Source organism: Chrysemys picta, unplaced genomic scaffold (genome assembly GCF_011386835.1).
Source record: "Chrysemys picta bellii isolate R12L10 unplaced genomic scaffold, ASM1138683v2 scaf364, whole genome shotgun sequence".
Classification (NCBI taxonomy): Eukaryota; Metazoa; Chordata; order Testudines; family Emydidae; genus Chrysemys; species Chrysemys picta.
In genome coordinates, this window is record NW_027053071.1 from 44,889 (window position 1) to 64,000 (window position 19,112).

Genomic DNA, 19,112 nt, shown 5'->3' on the forward strand with positions numbered 1-19,112 from the left:
ACTTCTAGCATTTGTGTACAAGCACTTTAAAAACTTGTCACTGTTTATTTGTCTGCCTTTTTCTGATGTGTCTGATTCTTTATGTGAATGTCCTGCCATGAGTGCAGGGGACTAGACTAGATGACTTTTCGAGGTCCCTTCCAGTCCTATGATTCTATGAAAAGAGCACACAGTATTCAAGAAGTAGGAGTACCATGGATTTATATAGTGGCATTATGATATTTTCTGTTTTATCATCTATCCCTTTCCTAATGGTTCCTAATATTCCGTTAGATTTTTTGATTGCTGCACCACATTGAGTGGATGTTTTCAGAGAACTATCCACAATGACAATAACAGAGGAGGAGACGGACCTCGGAGTATTGGTTGATCACAGGATGACTATGAGCCGCCAATGTGATATGGCCATGGAAAAAGCTAATGCGGTCTTGGGATGCATCAGGCAAGGTATTTCCAGTAGAGATAAGGAGTGTTAGTACCATTATACAAGGCATTGGTGAGACCTTATCTGGAATACTGGGTGCAGTTCTGGTATCCCATGTTTAAGAAGGATGAATTCAAACTGGAACAGGTACAGAGAAGGGCTACTAGTATGATCTGAGGAATGGAAAACCTGTCTTATGAAAGGAGACTCAAAGAGCTTGGCTTGTTTAGCCTAACCAAAAGAAGGCTGAGGGGAGATATGATTGCTCTCTATAAATATATCAGAGGAATAAATATCAGGGAGGGAAAGGAATTATTTAAGCTCAGTACCAATGTGGACACAAGAACAAATGGATATAAACTGGCCATCAGGAAGTTTAGACTTGAAATTAGATGAAGGTTTCTAACCATCAGAGGAGTGAAGTTCTTGAACAGCCTTCCAAGGGGAGCAGTGGGGGAAAAAGAAATATCTGGCTTCAAGACTAAGCTTGATAAGTTTATGAAGGGAATGATATGATGGGATAGCCTAATTTAGCAATTAATTGGTCTTTGACTATTAGTGGTAAATATGCCTAATGGCCTGTGATGGAATGTTAGATGGGGTGGGATCTGAGTTACTACAGAGAATTCTTTCCTGGGTGTCTGGCTGGTGAGTCTTGCCCACGCTAGCTGATCCCCATATTTGGGATCGGGAAGGAATTTTCCTGCAGGGCAGATTGGCAGAGGCCCTGGGGTTTTTTCGCCTTCCTCTGCAGCGTGGGGCACGGGTCACTTGCTGGAGGATTCTCTGCACCTTGAAGTCTTTAAACCACAATTTGAGGACTTCAATAGCTCAGACATAGGGGTTTGATACAGGAGTGGGTGGGTGAGATTTTGTGGCCTGCGTTGTGCAGGAGGTCAGACTAGACGATCATAATGGTCCCTTCTGACCTTAAAGTCTATGATTCTATGACTCTAAGATCTCTTTCTTGAGTGGTAACAGATAGTTTAGAGCCCATCATTTTGTATGTATAGTTGGGATTATGTTTTCCAGTGTGCATTACTTTGCATTTATCCCTTTGTAACTCTTTGCAGTCTGCTTTGGATTTAACTATCTTCAGTAATTTTGTATTGTCTGCAAATTTTGCCACTTCTTTGTTTGCCCCTTTTTCCAGATCATTTATGAATATGTTGAATAGCACTGGCCCCAGTACAGGTCCCTGGGGGACACCACTATTTACCTCTCTCCATTTTGAAAACTGACCATTTATTCCTACCCTTTGTTTCCTTTTAACCTGTTACTGATGTATGAGAGGACCTTCCCTCTTAACCCATAACTGCTTACTTTGCTTAAGAGCCTTTGGCAAAGGACCTTGTCAAAGGCATTCTGAAAATCCAAGTACACTATTTCCAATGGATCACCCTTGTCCACACGTTTGTTGACCCCCTCAAAGAATTCTAATGTATTTGGTGAGGCATGATTTCCCTTTACAAAAGCCGTGTTGACTCTTCCCCAACAAATTGTGTTTATTTGTGTGTCTGTTAATTCTGTTCTTTCTTGATTTATCGTAATTACCAGGATCATCTCTGGAGCCTTTTTAAAAAATTGACATCACATTAGCTATCCACCAGTTATGTGGTACAGAGTCTGATTTAAATGATAGGTTACATACCACAGCTAGTAGTTCTGCAATTTTATATTTGAGTTCCTTCAGAACTCTTGAGTGAATACCATCTGGTCTTAGTGACTTATTACTGTTTAATTTATCAATTTATTCCCAAGCCTCCTCTACTGACACCTCAGTCTAGGACAGTTCCTCAGATCTGTCACCTAAAAAGAATGGCTCAGGTGTGGGAATCTCCCTCACAGTCTCTGCAGTGAAGACCAATGCAAATAATTCATTTAGCTTCTCCGCAATGGCCTAATCTTCCTTGAATGCTCCTTTAGCACCTTGATCATCCAGTAGCCCCACGGATTGTTTGGCAGGCTTCCTGGTTTTGATGTACTTAAAAAAATGTTGCTGTTAGTTTTTGCGTCTTTAGCTTCAAATTCTTTTTTGGCCTGCCAAATTATACTTTTACACTTGACTTGCCAGAGTTTATGCACCTTGCTACTTTCTTCTGTAGGATTTAACTTACAGTTTTTAAAGGATGCCTTTTTGTCTCTAACCACTTATTTTGCTTTGTTATTTAATGATGGAGGCACTTTTTTGTCCTCTTACTATGTTTTTTAATTTGGGGTATACATTTAAATTGAGTCTCTACTATGGTGTTTTTAAAAAGTTTCCATGCAGCTTGCAGGCATTTCACTTTTGGGACTTTACCTTTTAATTTCTGTTTAACTAGCTTCCTCATTTTTGTGTAATTCCACTTTCTGAAGTTAAATTCTACTGTGGTGGGCTTCTTTGGTGTCCCTCCTCTCCATAAGGATGTTAAATTTAATTATATTATGGTCATTATTACCAAGTGGTTCAGCTATATTCACCTCTTGAACCAGATCCTGTGCTTCACTTAGGACTAAATCAAGAATTGCCTCTCCCCTTGTGGGTTCCAGGACTAGCTACTCCAAGAAGCAGTCATTTATGGTGTCAAGAAACTTCATCTATGCATCCCATCCTGAGGTGACATGTATCCAGTCAATATGGGGATAGTTGAAATCCCCCATTATTATGAGTTTTTTATTTTTATAGCCTCTCCAATCTCCTAGAGCATTTCACAATTGCCATCACCATCCTGGTCAGGTGGTGGGTAGTATATTCCTACTTCTATATTCTTATTATTCAAGCATGAGAATTTTTATCCAGAGAGATTTAATGGTACCGTTTGATTCATTGAAGATTTTTATTCTATTTGATTCTATGCTTTCTTTCACATATAGTGCCACTCCCCCACCAGCACGACCTACTCTGTAATGCTATATATTTTGTATCCTGGTATTACCATGTCCCATTGCTTATCATCATTCCACCAAGTTTCTGTGGTGCCTATTATATTAATATCCTCACTCATTTTACTGTTTCCTTGTGTCTCTCTCTCTATCTCATGTCCTTAGCTAACTATTACATGGTACTAATCTCTAACAAAGGGAGCTCATATATCTAGTTTTTAGAGTAGGGGAAGGACATCTGAGTTCTATTCCCAGTTCTGTCACAGACACACTGTATGACCTTCAAGTATCAGAGGGGTAGCAGTGTTAGTCTGAATCTGTAAAAAGCAACAGAGGGTCCTGTGGCACCTTTAAGACTAATAGAAGTATTGCAGCATAAGCTTATCGTGGGTGAATACCCACTTCATCCTTGAGCAAGTTGTTTAACCTCTATGTGCCTTAGTTTCCCTATCTGTAAACCGAGGATAATAATCCTTACACCTCAGAGATGTTGAAATGTAATTAATTAAAGCTTGTAATGTGCTTTGAGATCACTGGGTAAAAGGCATCAGAAACATTGAAATTAGTAATCAAAATGAAGATTGATGTCAAAAATTTCAACTGTCATGAAAAATGGAAAATCAAGGAGAATAATGACCAATACTATCCCCAAGTTACACCTACCACAGGCTATAATAAAATAAAAAATATGAATATATCATCTAGTGGTTATAGTGTGTCTGGGCTCATAGGTTCTCTTTCAGCTCTGCCAACTAACTCAGTGTGTGACCTTCAGGGCCGGCTCCAGGCACCAGCCCACCAAGCATGTGCTTGGGGCGGCGCCTGGAGGGGGGCGGCACGGCGGGGCGCTCCGGCCCGAGAGCTGGGCTGCGACTTGGCTCGCCGCCCTCCCTGCGGCGCTCCAGACGGTCGGGGAGAGCAGGGCCCCAGCCGGGCTCGCCACCCTCCCCCCGGTGCTCCGGTCGGTCGGAGAGAGCAGAGAGCCGCAGCGAGCTCGCTGCCCTCCCCCTAGAGCTCTGGCCACCGGGGGCTCTCCGCTCTCCCCGCGGCACTCTGGCCGCCGGGGAGAATGGAGAGCCCTAGCCGGGCTCTCCACCCTGCTCCCGGCGCTCTGGCTGCCAGGAAGAGCGGAGAGCCCCGGCCGGGCTCACCGCCCTGCTCCCGGCGCTCTGGCCGCCGGAGGCTCTCCGTTCTGCTCCTGGCGCTCTGGCTGCCGGGGAGAGCGGAGAGCCCCGGCCGGGCTCGCCGCCCTGCTCCCGGCACTCTGGCCGCCGGGGAGAGCGGAGAGCCCCGGCTGGGCTCTCCGCCCTCCCCCGGCGCTCCGGCCGGTCGGGGATTGCGTACCTGCAACCGGGCTCGGCACCCTCCCCTGCCGCGCTGGGGAGCGGCGGCGGGTGGCTTTTTTGCCTAGGGCGGCAAAAAAGCCAGAGATGGCCCTGGTGACCTTGGGTTTAATCTCTTTGTGGTTTGGTATATCTGCAGAATGAAGATAATATTTTTTGCCTACCTCAAAAATGCTTTGACATCTTCAAAGCATGGATGCACAATAGAAGTACAAAATAGTATCATAAGGTTGTCCCTTACAGCCCAGAAATGTTCGTCCTCAATTATTCATTTACATTTTGTGCTGTCACTCTTGCAAAGTCTATTGTTGCCTGAGACATAATTGTGAATCTGTGCTCTGGCAATGTTTATTTTCAGTCTGATGTAATAAGTTAGTGCAAAAAACAATGCATATTATCTGCTGTACAAATATCAACAGAATAGGAAGTGTTATTCAAAGAGAAGACTGGAAATTCAAATTAACATTACTTTGAATAAACAACAAGACTCCAGTAGATTTGTGCCTCCACACTTCACTTGGGACGCTCTTTCCAGAGAGGGCTATGACACAGCTCTATGAAGCAATGTTCTGAAGACTAATTCAAAAGCAGAAGGAAGTAGGCAATAGAGAGTCACTCATAGCACAACAATTCCAATGTCCCCTGTTCAACTCTGTCAAACTCTTTTTAAAGCATCCAGCACTATTAGACATTTTATGGGTATTCATTACAAAACCAATTATTTAAAAATTGGGTGGGGAGTCCTCCATTACATCTTGCTGTAGAAGTGCCATAATCTGGAAAGTGTCTCTATTCCTGGAGTCATTGAATCATAAAATGGTGTCAATCATTGCTGATACCTGCTAAAGATTAAGCATGATTTGCAGAATGCGTAAACTCTTCGTGACTTCCAACATGATACCCGTGCTCTTTGAATGGATTGGATGACACATAAAACCTAAGAGCATCTTGACATCCTGCAAGGGCAGAACAATCCTGACCCAGGAAACTTCAGGAAGCAGTTAACTTGATGAAACATCTGCTCAAGTTGGACATTCTAAATCAATAGACGCTCTTGTACTATATACTCGAACCATCAGGGAGAACACTGAAAGATACAACCTCATGTCTATGTTGACAAGATGCAAGACTCAGGGTTTCTTCTCCACCAGTCATAATCTTTATTGCCAGTTTAATTCATTTCTCCTATCTGTTGGAGTTGGCCACTTAGGAAGTTGTTGATTATGCAATTATGGGTCTCCTGCTGCTACATATCACAAGCATATAGGAGAAAGAACAACTATACTGTGTTCTGGTTTTCAAGCAGGTGAAGAAGAGCTGGACTTCTGGAGCAGATTGATTCCTTGTTGGAAGAAAAAATAGGCAATACAGAGCCAGAATATGTTTTTTCTAATCTATTGTATTCACCGAGATAGCACATCTTTAAGGGAAGAGAACATGTTAGCAACACTTCTAGATCCGTGTCTCAAAAGAATAATCCAAATTTCTACTCACTGCAGACATGGTATGTAGCTCAACAGTTCTCCAAAAACAAGTGTTAAATGTCACATTACACTCTTTATTATCCACACCAACTAAAATGTACTTCAGAACATTACCGGGACTCATTTTGCTCTTACTTGTACAAGTTTTACACTGGCTTTGGTGGGGCTACTTCTGATTCACACCAGCATAACTGGGAACAGAATCAGGCTCACTGAGATTAGGCTGAGTCACTGCAGTGCTATGACATATTCTAAGGCCCAGGGACTGGAAACCAGGTCTGCAGAGCCTGCGGTAGCAAATATTTCCACAGTGCCACCAAGAGGCCATGGTCAGGGAGCATTGTGGAGAGTAGGTGCTGCAGGAAATACCACCTATGCGACCCAGAGTGACTGTATCTTGCTGCCTTCTGATTGGCCAAGTGCCTCTACTTAACCCCAGGACTTGCCCCAGGAAGTTGTCTGGGTAATCACACAGACCTTGGCCTGCTGCAACACCAGACTTGGCCTTGTTGCCTGATCTCTGACTCCAGTCTGACTTCAACCCTGATTCCTGTCTTTTGAGTCTAACCTGACACTACCTCTGATCTCCAGCCATAAGTGACTGGTAACTGCTGATTGGGGGCGGGGGACACAATGGCAGAACCTCCCTCCCCTTGCCACGGTCAACTTCCTGGTGACTGCCAAGGTACTCTTCACCAACACCCTCTTGACCCTGGCACCCCCCTGACCATAGCATCTTTGGTGATTGCCCACCCTTAAGACCAGCCCTGCCAGGGTTGGCCTTAGGGAAAATGGCACCCTGAGAGAACTTGTATTTTGGTGCCCTGGCCCCAGCTGCCTCCCCCAGACCCCCATCCATCCCCACCATCGTCCCTGGCCCTTGCTGCCTTTGCCCATCCCCCAATCATCCCTGGCCCCCCAATGCCTCCCTGGGCTCCCCACCCACCTCCCCATTGCCCCAGCCCCTGCTGCCTCTCCCAGACTCCCACCCATTGCCCCTGGCCCCTGCTACCTCCCTGGGCTCCCCACCCCACCCCTAGCTCCCCCGGGCCCTACTGCCAACCCTCTCCCATTGCCCCAAGTGACTCCCTGAGCTCCCTTCCGTGCACCCCAAGCAGGCTAGTCCAGACACATACTCAAGCAGGTAACTGTAGCTGCACACTTCCCCGTGCCCCCTCTGGCGGAGAGCTGTGCTGTCAGTCCAGTCTCACTTCCCTGCTCTGGGTGACAAATAGTAGGGTTCAGCAGGAGTGCTCGTGGCTGGTGCCTTTCCCAGGCACGTCCCTTTAGCATTGCTCAGCCCAACTTCCATCCTGGCAGAAATCTGGGGTGCATGTGACCCCATGTGTCGTCTATGCCAGTCTCTGACCAGGCCTGACTCTGACCCTGAGTCTTGTTTATGGGACCTGACCTTGCAATTCCTCCAACTCTGGCCTGGTGACTCCTGTCCCTGGTGGGTAGGCTTCAGGCCATTTGTGACCACTAGACATGACTGCCTACATCCTGGTCCCTTACACATGTATACAGGATAGCTGTGTGATCTTGAATACCCTTTCAGTGTCTGTAATGTGACTGCCTGTAGAAAAAGAATAACTGAAAATAGTTCTGCATCCTGGAAATAAACCAAAGGATTCTAAAGGAGCTGATTATTCCATTTCCTAGATGGCTTTGTAAGAGCAGCAGCAAATGAAAACAACTTTTCTGCTCTCACATAGCAGAGGCACGTGGTGACATAGAAAGAGCCTGGGAAGGAACTACTGGCTAACAGCTGAATGAGATGATTATTCATTTTCAGAAAAGCAAAATAAGTACCACGCATAGTTGAAGAACTACTATGCATAGTCTGAAGATCAAATTGTATTAGAGGTATAGACGGGTGATGAACTCAGAGCACTAACTGAAACCAATGTGGAACTAAAAAACGACTCTTTCATATTGTTTTTTTTTTTTAAATGCACTATGACGTAGCAAATTGTATATGTAAATACGTTGAGCCCATCAGCAAAGTAAATGACCTTTTCATCTCAAAGGGGTTAGCACAACTAAGTGCAGCCTAAAATTCCTTGGTGCAGCAGATGGAAAGGTTTTTGTGCCCTCTTCTTGCAGCTCTGATTGCTCCTGCCCCCTTTGGCACTTTTCTGCGTCACTTTTTCCCTACTGAAGCATGACACTGATTAAGATTACTTGTCTGGATTCTGGGGACAGCTGGCTGAATCATTCACTGCATATTAGAGCTGGTCAGAATTTTTTTTCCCCTGAGGAAGGATTTCCACCCCCAAAATAATGAAAACCAAAATATTTTGATTCAGATATGCCACTGCGGTGCCTTATAGGAACTGCAGTTTGGGTGCCTCATGTTCCCCCCCTCCCCCATTCTCCTCTATGGGCTGAGCTCCCTGGTTGGATTAAATTTCCTGGGATGTACCCTGGTCTCTCCCTCTGGTGGGGAGGCAGTGATTCATGGAAGCCTGATCCCAGAGGCGAATGGGAGACATAAGGCAAATTAACTGCAGCTCTCGAGGCACCACAGTGGCAGATCCAAATACAAATATTTCAGTTTTCAGACAGTTGGTTTTTCAACAAAAAAAATAATAATTTTCCATGGAAAGCAGATACTTTTTTATGAAAAATTTCGTTTAGCTGAAAACCAAGTTCTCCAGTGAAAAACAGTTTCAATAAAACAAATTTGAACAGCCCTCTAAATTATGTTTTTTTCTGACCACAAATACTATATCCCCATGCACATGCTTGTCAATTTGTGAAATGCCTTTAAGATTAAAAGCACTGCATATATAATAGTACTTTGTACATTTATATAGGTGTGTAAAGATTCAATTTTTATCCATAAATGTTAACAAACATCATTTCACCCTACACACACAAACCAATGACAAAATATTTCCATCAATGATCACTGAAATTTACAGATAGGCAAAGTAAGAAATTATGCTTGAGAACATATCAGAGTCTGATTTAAGGCTATTTATTTTGTCTATTTTGACATGTGATGTTGATAATTTGTATTGTAATGGTTATAAAGCTTTAACTTTTCAAATGCAACATCTGTCATTAAATAATTGTCTGACTCTTCCCCCCCCCCTTAGTTCCTGCAACTATGAAAACTTAAAAATAGAAAAAATGCTTAAAAAAACATTGATATTTCTATTGAAATTACAGTAGAACATCAGAGTTACGAACTGACTGGTCAACCATACACCTTATTTGGAAGTGGTAGTACACAGTCAGCCAGCAGAGACAAAAAAAAAGAAAATACAGTACAGTACTGTCTTAAACATAAACTACTAAAAAAATAAAGGGAAAGTAGCATTTTTCTTCTGCATAGAAAAGTTTCAGAGCTGTATTAAGTCAATGTTCAGTTGTAAACTTTTGAAAGAACAACCATAACGTTTTGTTCAGAGTTATGAACAACCTCCATTCCCAAGGTTCTACTGTATAAAAGAATACAAATCTACTTCTGCCAAGCCCATATTTACAGCAGCTTTCATCCAAGGATCTCAGAGCATGTTACAAGCTTTAGTTAAGTTAGACTCATAACACACCTGTGGAGTAAGAATTATCCCCATTTTATGGTAAGGGAAACTGAGGCCTGAGAGAGCAGTCAGAACAGGATTGGGCTGTTAAAGTCAACACATGTTTTGGCATTGACTTGAATAGGAGCAGTATTTGGCCCAGTGGGACTGGTTCAGCTTCAAACAGGAAATCTGTGATGGAGCTGGCATTAGAACTGAATTATTTTTACTCCCAGAACTGAGACTTAACCAAGAGACCATCCATTCTCCTCTAATATGGTTTGATCAACAAAACCATAAACCCCCCTACAACAAAGTATGAGGCTTAACAAGCTGGCAAAGTGTTATTTCTCTTAAGACCTTTTTACTAACTGTGGCCCTCATGAAAGAATACTCTGTTCTGTACTCACCAGCCCTTATACTTCCCTTAAGTTGCTGCTTGTCTCTGCACCATTCCTTTTAGCCCCTACTGCTATCTTATCAATCCTCTGTTTATAAGCCTGTAGCCTGGAAAATTAAACAGAGGTTTTTCTAGCCTCCAAAAGCAAATATATTTAACAAACAGCAGACATCATTTTCAATTAGGCTAAAAGTACGAAAATATTTCAGCATGTGAAATCCCCTTATATCTATTCCTGTGGGGGAAAATGCAGCATTAGCAAATTATAATAGAATGCATTGTTCACTGACTGCAGTGAACTACTAAGGCAAAGGTTGTCTATAAGCATTGAAATAAAGAAATCCCTTACAGAATATCTCATTTGGACTCTGCCATTAAGTAGCCCAGTGGTTTTCAAACTTTTTGTATTGGTGACTCCTTTTACTCAGTAAGCCTCTGTGTGTGACACCTCCCGCCCTTATAAATTAAAAATGTGGGGAGGGTAATTCAATTTAATAAGGGCTTGGGGCTATCAGCCCCACAGAGCTGACAGCTCGCGACCCCACTGTAACCACCTTGCGACTCATGAGGGGTCACGACCCCCAGTTTGAGAACCTCTGTAGCCCTACGAAAAAAGGGGAATTGGGAAGGGATGCAAATAAGTTAAAAACAAATCTTATAATATTACATTAGTCAAGTTGGATGGCTTCTTACAATTAAGACAAATTTTAACTGGATCTTGGTCCCACTCTGAGGTAAATCAGTAGTAACTCCACTAAAGTCAATTATGTTGCACCAATGTAAAACTGGCATTCATGAGAGGAGAATCAGGCCAATTATGTTAGAATTGGACCCCATTCTCATTCCACTTACATAAGTTTTAAGCCAGTAAGCAACTCTCACTGACTTCAGTGGTTACTTGGATTTACATCGGTTCAGTGGATATGAAAATCTGGGCCTCGCCCCATAGCCTGTGGGATTGTGTAGACAAGATGGAATGGATCTGTTGGCTCAGCAATAAAAAATGAATCCATCTTTTAAACAGCAGTTTTATCCCTCAAGGTTATAGTTCTGAACTTTCACTGTCCACTGATTACAACAAGAGAAAAACTCACAAAAGTGTTCTACTAGAAAACAGACAGGATTCCCTCCTACTGTCTAGGTATACAGCCTAGTCCTAGACCATAACAACTGGGTGTGGTACTCTCCCTTCTTAAAGGCTTTCTTCTCTTACCATGTGACTGTCATAGTTTTTTCCTATATAACTTCTGATAACATTCTTGAGCATTCAGTCCCCAACCTTGCCTTGTGACTCAGCACTTGTACTTGTGTATGATCTCAAAGCATGAAGTTTGTTATCTGTCAAACAGAAAGTTAACATGGACTCTGGACCCTGCTACAGGTTCATTGACACAAATGGCAGAACAAAGCTAACAAAAACTTACATAAGACCCTGATTCAGCAAGGTATTTGGACAGCTTGTGCTTAAAGTAGGGTGACCAGATGTCCAGATTTTATAGGGACAGTCCCGATATTTGGGGCTGTCTCTTATATAGGTGCCTATTACCCCCCCACCCGCTGTCCCGATTTTTCACATTTCCTGTCTGGTCACCCTAGCTTAAAGTCAGGCGCATGCCAAGTACTTGGCTAAATCAGAGCCTTAGTAACTATCTATACATGTAATCTGTGTCCCAAAAGGTCCCATCAAATACTTCTGAACTCTGAACATTGGACAGTTAGCGATCACATTTGACTATTCTGGTTTGTAATTGGCTTTACAGAATGAATCTGCCAGCTGTCCATGCCTTTGTTAAATAAAAATCCTTTTGTGTGAGCTTAGAATGGCTTCTGTAGCTAAAAATCTGCATATAAGATTGCTGTGGAGCATTGCCATTTCTTCATCTTTTCAGCCTAATGTTATTGCCTAACACACACAATCCTATAAGGTTTCCTATTATTTCAAAACTTGTGAACAGGCTGCAGTGGTAAAGCTAACAGGGGATCCCTGTGAGATTCTGCCTACAATTAGGTTAGTTTTTTCACTTTTATGTAGTAATTCTCTCCAAACCAGATGAAGGCCACTCTAGAGCCTGGTGAAATTGGTCTGATCACATGGGTTTACACAAACCTTCCAGCAGTTTTGAGTCATCCTGATTTACCACAGTTCAAGTTTTATTTTCATTCTTCATCACTCCCCCTATCCCATCAGCCATGCACGTCACACCCAGCCTTGAACTTTATTCAATACAATTTACAAGAATATACAAAGGCCAAATGAACACACTAGAGATTACGAGAAAAGGATCCCTCAACCAGACCTTAAATATGGAGCAGCTACCACCACCCATAATATGCTACTAATGCAAATTTCTCTCTCAATTCAGGTTTCTTTCCCTATTTAATAAATCATGCAGAATATCATGACTTCTCCAGTCCCTACTATCACTGGAACAACTGAAACAAGCTGCAATGACCCAAGTTTTCAAACAAATATCCTTTATTTGCTTACCTGGGAGTTCTTTGCCTTTTTCTTGGATCTTCTCAGAATAAGTCAGTGATTCTTTTGAGATGTTCTGTTTATCTGTCAGTGTTCTAAGACAGAAGACACAGTTATAAAAAAGTTATCTATAGAGTACCTTTAAAAATCAGCTACTACATACTACAAAACGGAGAGATTATATGGCTCCTGGGAATGGAGAGCCTTTTCGCCTCTTGGTCACTAGTTCTAATATGACCACATTAGTGACTGAAAGCATTTCCTATCTGATGGCTGATATTCTCATTTCACATGGTGTAGATTATAAAATCTCAGTCCAAATCTACAGAATAAAGTTAATATCACCAAATACATCATCACACTGGGCACTAATTGACATGTTGTCGGCAGTCACGGACATGAATTGTATGAGTATAAATTGTGAGCATGTTGGCGATACAGTATGTGGAAGATTTCACTGCTGATATCTGTACTATACCTGTTAAAGGGATTAAAAACAAGGGGAAGAGACTCTTAGTTCCAAGTACTATTAATCTAGCACCTGTTACAAACAATAAAAAAAAGTTGTCAAAGCACCAGAATCTTTATCACAAGGATGAAATTTGCCCCTCCACAGAAGTTTGTTGCAGGGTTGCAAACAACGTATACTCGCCTTTGCACACACGTAAAACCAATGGCCACCAGAACAAAAACCAACTGGCTACTTCAAGTATTTAGGGTTCATTTGAGCCTTTAAGACCCTGCTCCAGGAGGCCTGTGACTGACTCAGGCACAATGAGACTGATCCTCCATTGCCTCACACTTGTGTAGTCCTTGATGCTTGTGCCAGGTGGATGCACAATGCTATAGAATCAGAATTCTCCCCTCATTATACCAGTGATGGCATCGTAAATGAGTGGAGGCTTTGAATTTGGGAGCTTTTTATGCCCACGTTACACAGGTGTAAATGATGGCACAAGCTGCAAGCACAAGCTGCAAGCCCATTGCATCACACTTGGAGAAGTTGCAGTATCTGCTCTCCTGTGTGCCTAGCCAGATCTGCTGGCTGGCGTAGTTGGTATAGTGCAGTACTTTGTAAAAATTGATGTCAGCAACAATGCTCATATTTATAGTTAAAAAAAAAACACCCCACAGACAATCCAAATTGGGAGCAAAAATCTTTGGTGTCCAATGATTCATGAACGTTATTAAAATGGTTTTAGAAACATTAGAATAATGCCAGTAAGTATTACTTTTCTCCTAATGCCAGATATTCCAAGCAGCAGTGCAGGATTCCCATCTCTTTCTCACCACTGAGAAAGAGCTTATGTAGTAGCTAAACCTCAGCAGCCTGCGGGGTCTTGTAGTGAGTCGGTGTGGCTCCCTGGAGCCCCGGAGAGGGAAGAGCCCATCCGGAGGTCAGAGTGGGCGGAGCCAGGGAGCACTGAGCCCGCCCCTCCGAGGGTCAGGCAGTGACCCAGAAGCATAAAGGCTGGCCCTCAGAACTCAGTCAGGCCCCAGCCGCCGAAGAGACCAGACATCTCCAGCCTAGCTCGGGGCGGGGAAACCTCGGTGACCCAGGGCGGCCGCCAAGAGCCGCCGGGCCTGCCCTGCGCCTGCTACCCCGAGGAGCCACCGGGCTTGCCCTACGCCCACTACCTGGAGGAGTTGCTGGACTTGCCGAACGATGCCTGGCTGGACGAACCCATGAGCCAGGACCCCCCCGAGGCCAACACCAGCCCTCAGGTAGGCCCAGAGGGGGAGAGTGGAAGTAGCCCGAGTGCAGCCGACTCCAGTCTGGCTGCAGCATTACCGGAGCCTATGTCAGTGTGTTGCAGCCAGGATCCCCACTGACTACGCAGCGGGCCTTCTGCCGCTGCTAGGGCCCCGGGCTGGGACGCAGTGGAGTGGGACGGCCTGCGCCCCCCCTGCCACCCAACCCGTGAGTGGCAGTCTCCCCCTCTCCCAGGCCTGTTGTGGCTTAGGTTATACTGTTGCTCAGCCCTGACTGAGGGCCTGAGATCCTGTCCCAGTGTTTGTTGCCCCGCCCTGACCTAGGGCCTGGGCTGAAATACCTTTTACTGTTGCTCAGCCCTGACTGAGGGTCTGAGCCCGGACATAACGTTGGTGTCCGCCCGAAGCTAGGGTCGGGCTTATCGTGCCTCTCAGGACAGCAAGGACCACCGGGGAAACCCTGCCGCCAGACAGAGTGCCCAGCCCCAGTGGGTAGTGAGTCGGTGTGGCTCCCCATCGCCCCGGAGAGGGTCGAGCCCCGGCAAACTCTTGTACAGGTCTCCATGAGCAGAACTCTGAATGGTCAATGAGTGGAGCCTTTAGAACAGCATTTCTCAATAACAACAAAAAAAGACAAGAATGTGCAAAGCACCTTATTTGTTTAGGTCCAGTGAAGACTAAAGACAACTGTATATTATTTTTATTATTGAGTCTACAAAAAAATACCCTACATAAATAAATTGTAATGATTTGGACACGTATATGTATGTATATTTATTTGTTTTTCCTAAAGTTAATTAAGAATTTTAGGAAAAATTGTCAGAGCTGCCACCAGCAAGAGTTGGTGGCTGCACTTTGAGGCCACCAAAAATTTTGTTGTGAGAACCCCTGCTTTAGAAGTGACTGACTGCACAATGCAATACATTACAGAGAAATTTTAATAGCTTTGTGTATTTCTGATTTTATTAATATTTCAAATTCTAAACTGAACTGTGTTACTAAGAATCTCTTAACCCTACTCCATTCTCACCCTCTGGACAGATCCATCAGGAGAGGACTGAAGGAAACACAGGCTAGTTTTTTAAAGGAGTTGCAAAAACCCATTCCTCTGTATTCACACACCCACATCCATGAGCCCTGAAAGCAGTATGCACTGTACAGGCTTAGCTCCTCCCTCCACCACTGCAGGAGCACTGGAAGCACTCTCCACCCCACACGACATAATTTTGTTTTAAAAGTCAAATGAACAAAAAAAACCAACCCAACAATGCATGAGTGAATTTCAGATACCCTTGTCATGTAGCACAGAGCCAGTGTTCAGGCCTACTGTTCACTGCCTATCTCAGTGACTATCGTTTATGTTGATAATCATACTTTATAATACAATGAACAACCATACGATAATCTTGGAAATCATTATTACTATTTATCATTCACAATGAGGTAGCATTTAAATACTTCAACCAGGATGGGCCCCACTGTACAAACATATAAATGAAAGTTCCTATCTTGGAGAGTTTATCATTTAAATGACAAGCTATAACACGTGGATGAGACAAAGAAGTGGACCAAGATGTGATGTGAGAGACAGGTTAAGAAATATAATAGAATGTGTCCAATTCTTTGCCTGTCAGTAATAGTGATCACAGCTCACTTCCTCCTTAGCCATTATCAGTTTGCAGTTTTCTATATGTACACAGGAGAGGTGAGTTTTAAGGAGGGACTTTGAGGATAAGGAAGTGGCTTTATTAATTTTTTATTGACTGGGAGTTTTTCTCCCACTCTTAAAGGGCAACATGTGAGAAAGCATGAAAGGACTTGTCTGAGAAGCATTGGTATCATCAGCCACACAAGGTGGGAGATCCTATGATAAGGTCAGATATGTATGGTAGGACTAGATTGTGGAAGGCTTTGAAAGTAGAGATAACAGGTTATATTCGATGCAGTGGAAGAGGAGGAGTCCATGGAGGGACTTAAAGAAAGTGGGGAGGAGGTTACATATACTTCCATTTTGTGGATGATATGAATATTTAGAAATTTGGTTTTATCCCTGTAAAGAAGAAAAACCAGAAGTTTCAAAATTCTTCCCAAAAAGAAATGGAACCCCTGCTCTGGGGCAGTCTGCATGGTGGGCTGCTTCAAAGTCTAAGATCCTAGAGGCAGGTTTTCCATCAGAACCATGTCTGGGTTCTGTGGGAACTCTGTCAAAATAGAACTGTCTTCACAAAATATTTTTATTACAATGAACCGGAAAATTCCAACAAAAAATATTTTGTCAGAATTTTTCCAGCCAACTCTAGTTACATAAACAGAGTGATGGACCAGGAAGATGACTGTAGCAATTTAAACATATGTATTTAAAAACTAAGGCCTAGTCTTCACTTACCGGCTGGTCCGGCGGCACGCCATCGATGTTCTGGGATCGATTTATCGCGTCTGGTTAAGACGCGATAAATCGATCCCGGATCGATCCCGGAAGTGCTCACAGTCGGCGCCGGTACTCCAGCTCGCCGAGAGGAGTACGCGGCGTCGACGGGGGGAGACTTCCGGCCGCGTCTGGACCGCGGTAAGTCCGGACTAAGGTACTTCGAATTCAGCTACGTTATTAACGTAGCTGAATTTGCGTACCTTAGTCCGAAGTCCGGACTAAGTGGGGACCAGCCCTAAGAATAAGTAATAAACTATTTTTAAAATATGTATAGTACCATAATTTCAAAACATCTAAAATATATTGCTGACAGTTCTTTTGTTAGCACATTTTAACAAAATATTTTAAGTTTAAAAATGTTGCTCAATAAAATTTCTTTTATATTTAAATATATTTTTAATGCTAAGATCTTTTAAACCATATTTATTTTACATCAAGAAACAAAATTTAAACAAACAAAAACTAAGTCTTAGTAAAAAGGTAATTGAATGTTACAAATGTTCCTCATTATTTCATAAACCAATAGCAAAAACCATTCAGAAAACACAGATCTGAGTAACAGGATATCAGAAATACAAGGCTAAAAGGAAATTAGATTAAGAATCAAGAATCAGGTGTTCATTAGAATAGAGAAGAGGTTGTAATGTAGCTCCTAGGTCTGTACATCTTGTAGTTTACTCCAGACCTCCAAACCAAATGTGAAAAATGATCCTCTTTGTAAATTACCTTCTTAGTATATTTATTCCTTTCGGCTGCAATGTGTTCAAAATGATATTTCGAACATTCACAATTCCAGCAAGTAGAAGTCTTTTCCGGAACCTAAGATTAATGTCAAAGCAATAGATATTAGAATGTCAATAGCTTTGGGGGGGCTGGAACCACAGATGCTAGGTAGCACTGCAGATTTCAGCTATAGAATTTGGATACCCAAATCATTATCCTCATCTGTGGACCCCTAAGTAATTAAACACCTACCTTGTGCCAAGAGCTTTTGGATGTAGGTGCTAAACCGTGACTTTCTGCTTAACTTTGTGGCAAAATAGTATGTTGTACCTATTCAATGCCTCATTTCAACTTCTGTTTCAATTCTATTTAAGATTCATAACAACCATCATTCTCAGGAATCTTAAGTATGGGAAGCCCTTTTTTGGGGCTGGTCACTTTTTGTTCCTGCCTGTTTAATACAAGACACTGTCCAGATTTACAGTATTTTCTCTAGATGATTCTTATTATACTAGACGTGTCAATCAACAACTATTGTCCAGATCCTTGGGCCGGCTCCTCCATTACCTCAGCATGCAAACCTCCCTTGTCTTTGTGAGGAGCTGCATGCATCTACAGGACAGAGGAGTGCTAAGTTAAGTAGCTCAATGAACTTAACCCAGTTGCTCTCCCTTTTTGGATAGTCCTAATTTGAGTGTTTTTCTATTCTGAAAAATGCAGTTGTAAAAATGGCATTCTCCTATTCAAAAACATCTGGTGTGTTTTCAATGTCATAGTTGCTGACTTTAGAATAGAGACATTGTTACTGCTGTTACTCCTTTTAACCATGCCTAACATTATTAAGGGCTTGTCTTCACTATACAGTTAACTCAAGTGTTGCTCCTTACTCAAGTCCTGTCCACCTGAATCTGAGTGTGCTGGCACTTTTACCTTGAGCTGGCTGGCCCATGATAGGGTTTAGGCCAGGGGTCTCAAACAGGGCCCACAAGGTTATTTTCTGCAACCCGTGAGCTCCTTGCAGCCCCCCAGCCCTTCCCCAGCGTTTACCTAGAGCGGGTCTGGCTCGTTCCCGGACAATGGGAGATGCTGGGGGCAGTGCCTGAAGCAACAGCAACACACACCCCTACGCCCCTCCTCCTCCAGGTTCCGTCCACTTCCCGGAGCGGCGCAGGGGCAGGGCAGGCAGACAGGGAGCCTGCCCTGCCCCCGGTGCGCACCGGGCCAGAGCCCTCACCCGAGCCCCTCCTGCAGTCGAATCCCCTGCCCTGAGCCCCCGGCCGCACCCTGACCCCCTGCCACACCCCTCCTGCACCCCAACCCACTGCCTTGAGCCCCCTGCCGTAACCTGCACCCCTCCTGCACCCCACACTCCAACCCACTGCCCTGAGCCCTCTGCCACACCCCTCCTGCACCCCGATTCCCTGCCCTAACCCCCTGCCATATCCTTCACTCCTCCTGTACCCCACACCCCAACTCCCTGCCCTGAGCCCCCTGCCGCACCCCTGCTGCACCCCGACCTCCTGCTGCACCCCTCATCCCTCCTGCACCCCATACCCCAACTCCCTGCCCTGAGCCCCTGCCACACACCACACCCCTCCTGCTCCCACTGGGGGCAGGGAGGGGGCAAAGTTGGGGTGGGGATTTCAGGGAAGGGGTTGGAATGGGGGCAGGGAAGGCGTGGGAAGAGGCAGGGCAGGGGTGGGGCCTCATGGAAAGGGTGGAGTGG

The 19,112-nt window shown here is 44.0% G+C and overlaps 1 protein-coding gene across 5 annotated transcripts in view; it reads right to left on the reverse strand.

Annotated features, from left to right (window-relative positions):
- Window positions 1-17,501, reverse strand: part of LOC135972084 (long-chain-fatty-acid--CoA ligase ACSBG1-like) — a 60,164-nt gene extending 42,663 nt beyond the window's left edge. The window contains exons 1-2 of one of the 5 annotated variants that reach the window (XM_065579518.1): window positions 17,390-17,501; window positions 12,535-12,617 (exon numbers count right to left, since the gene is read on the reverse strand). Coding sequence is in view for 2 of the 5 variants with exons in the window: in XM_065579514.1 (XP_065435586.1) it covers window positions 12,535-12,617; window positions 14,577-14,800 (307 nt within the window). In the remaining 3 variants the exon portion in view is untranslated. Of the gene's footprint in view, window positions 1-10,056; window positions 10,154-12,534; window positions 12,618-14,576; window positions 14,816-17,389 lie in introns of those variants that run through there. The other 4 variants (XM_065579514.1, XM_065579515.1, XM_065579520.1 and 1 more) reach the window with 4 other exon arrangements.
- Window positions 17,502-19,112: the final 1,611 nt, after the last annotated feature.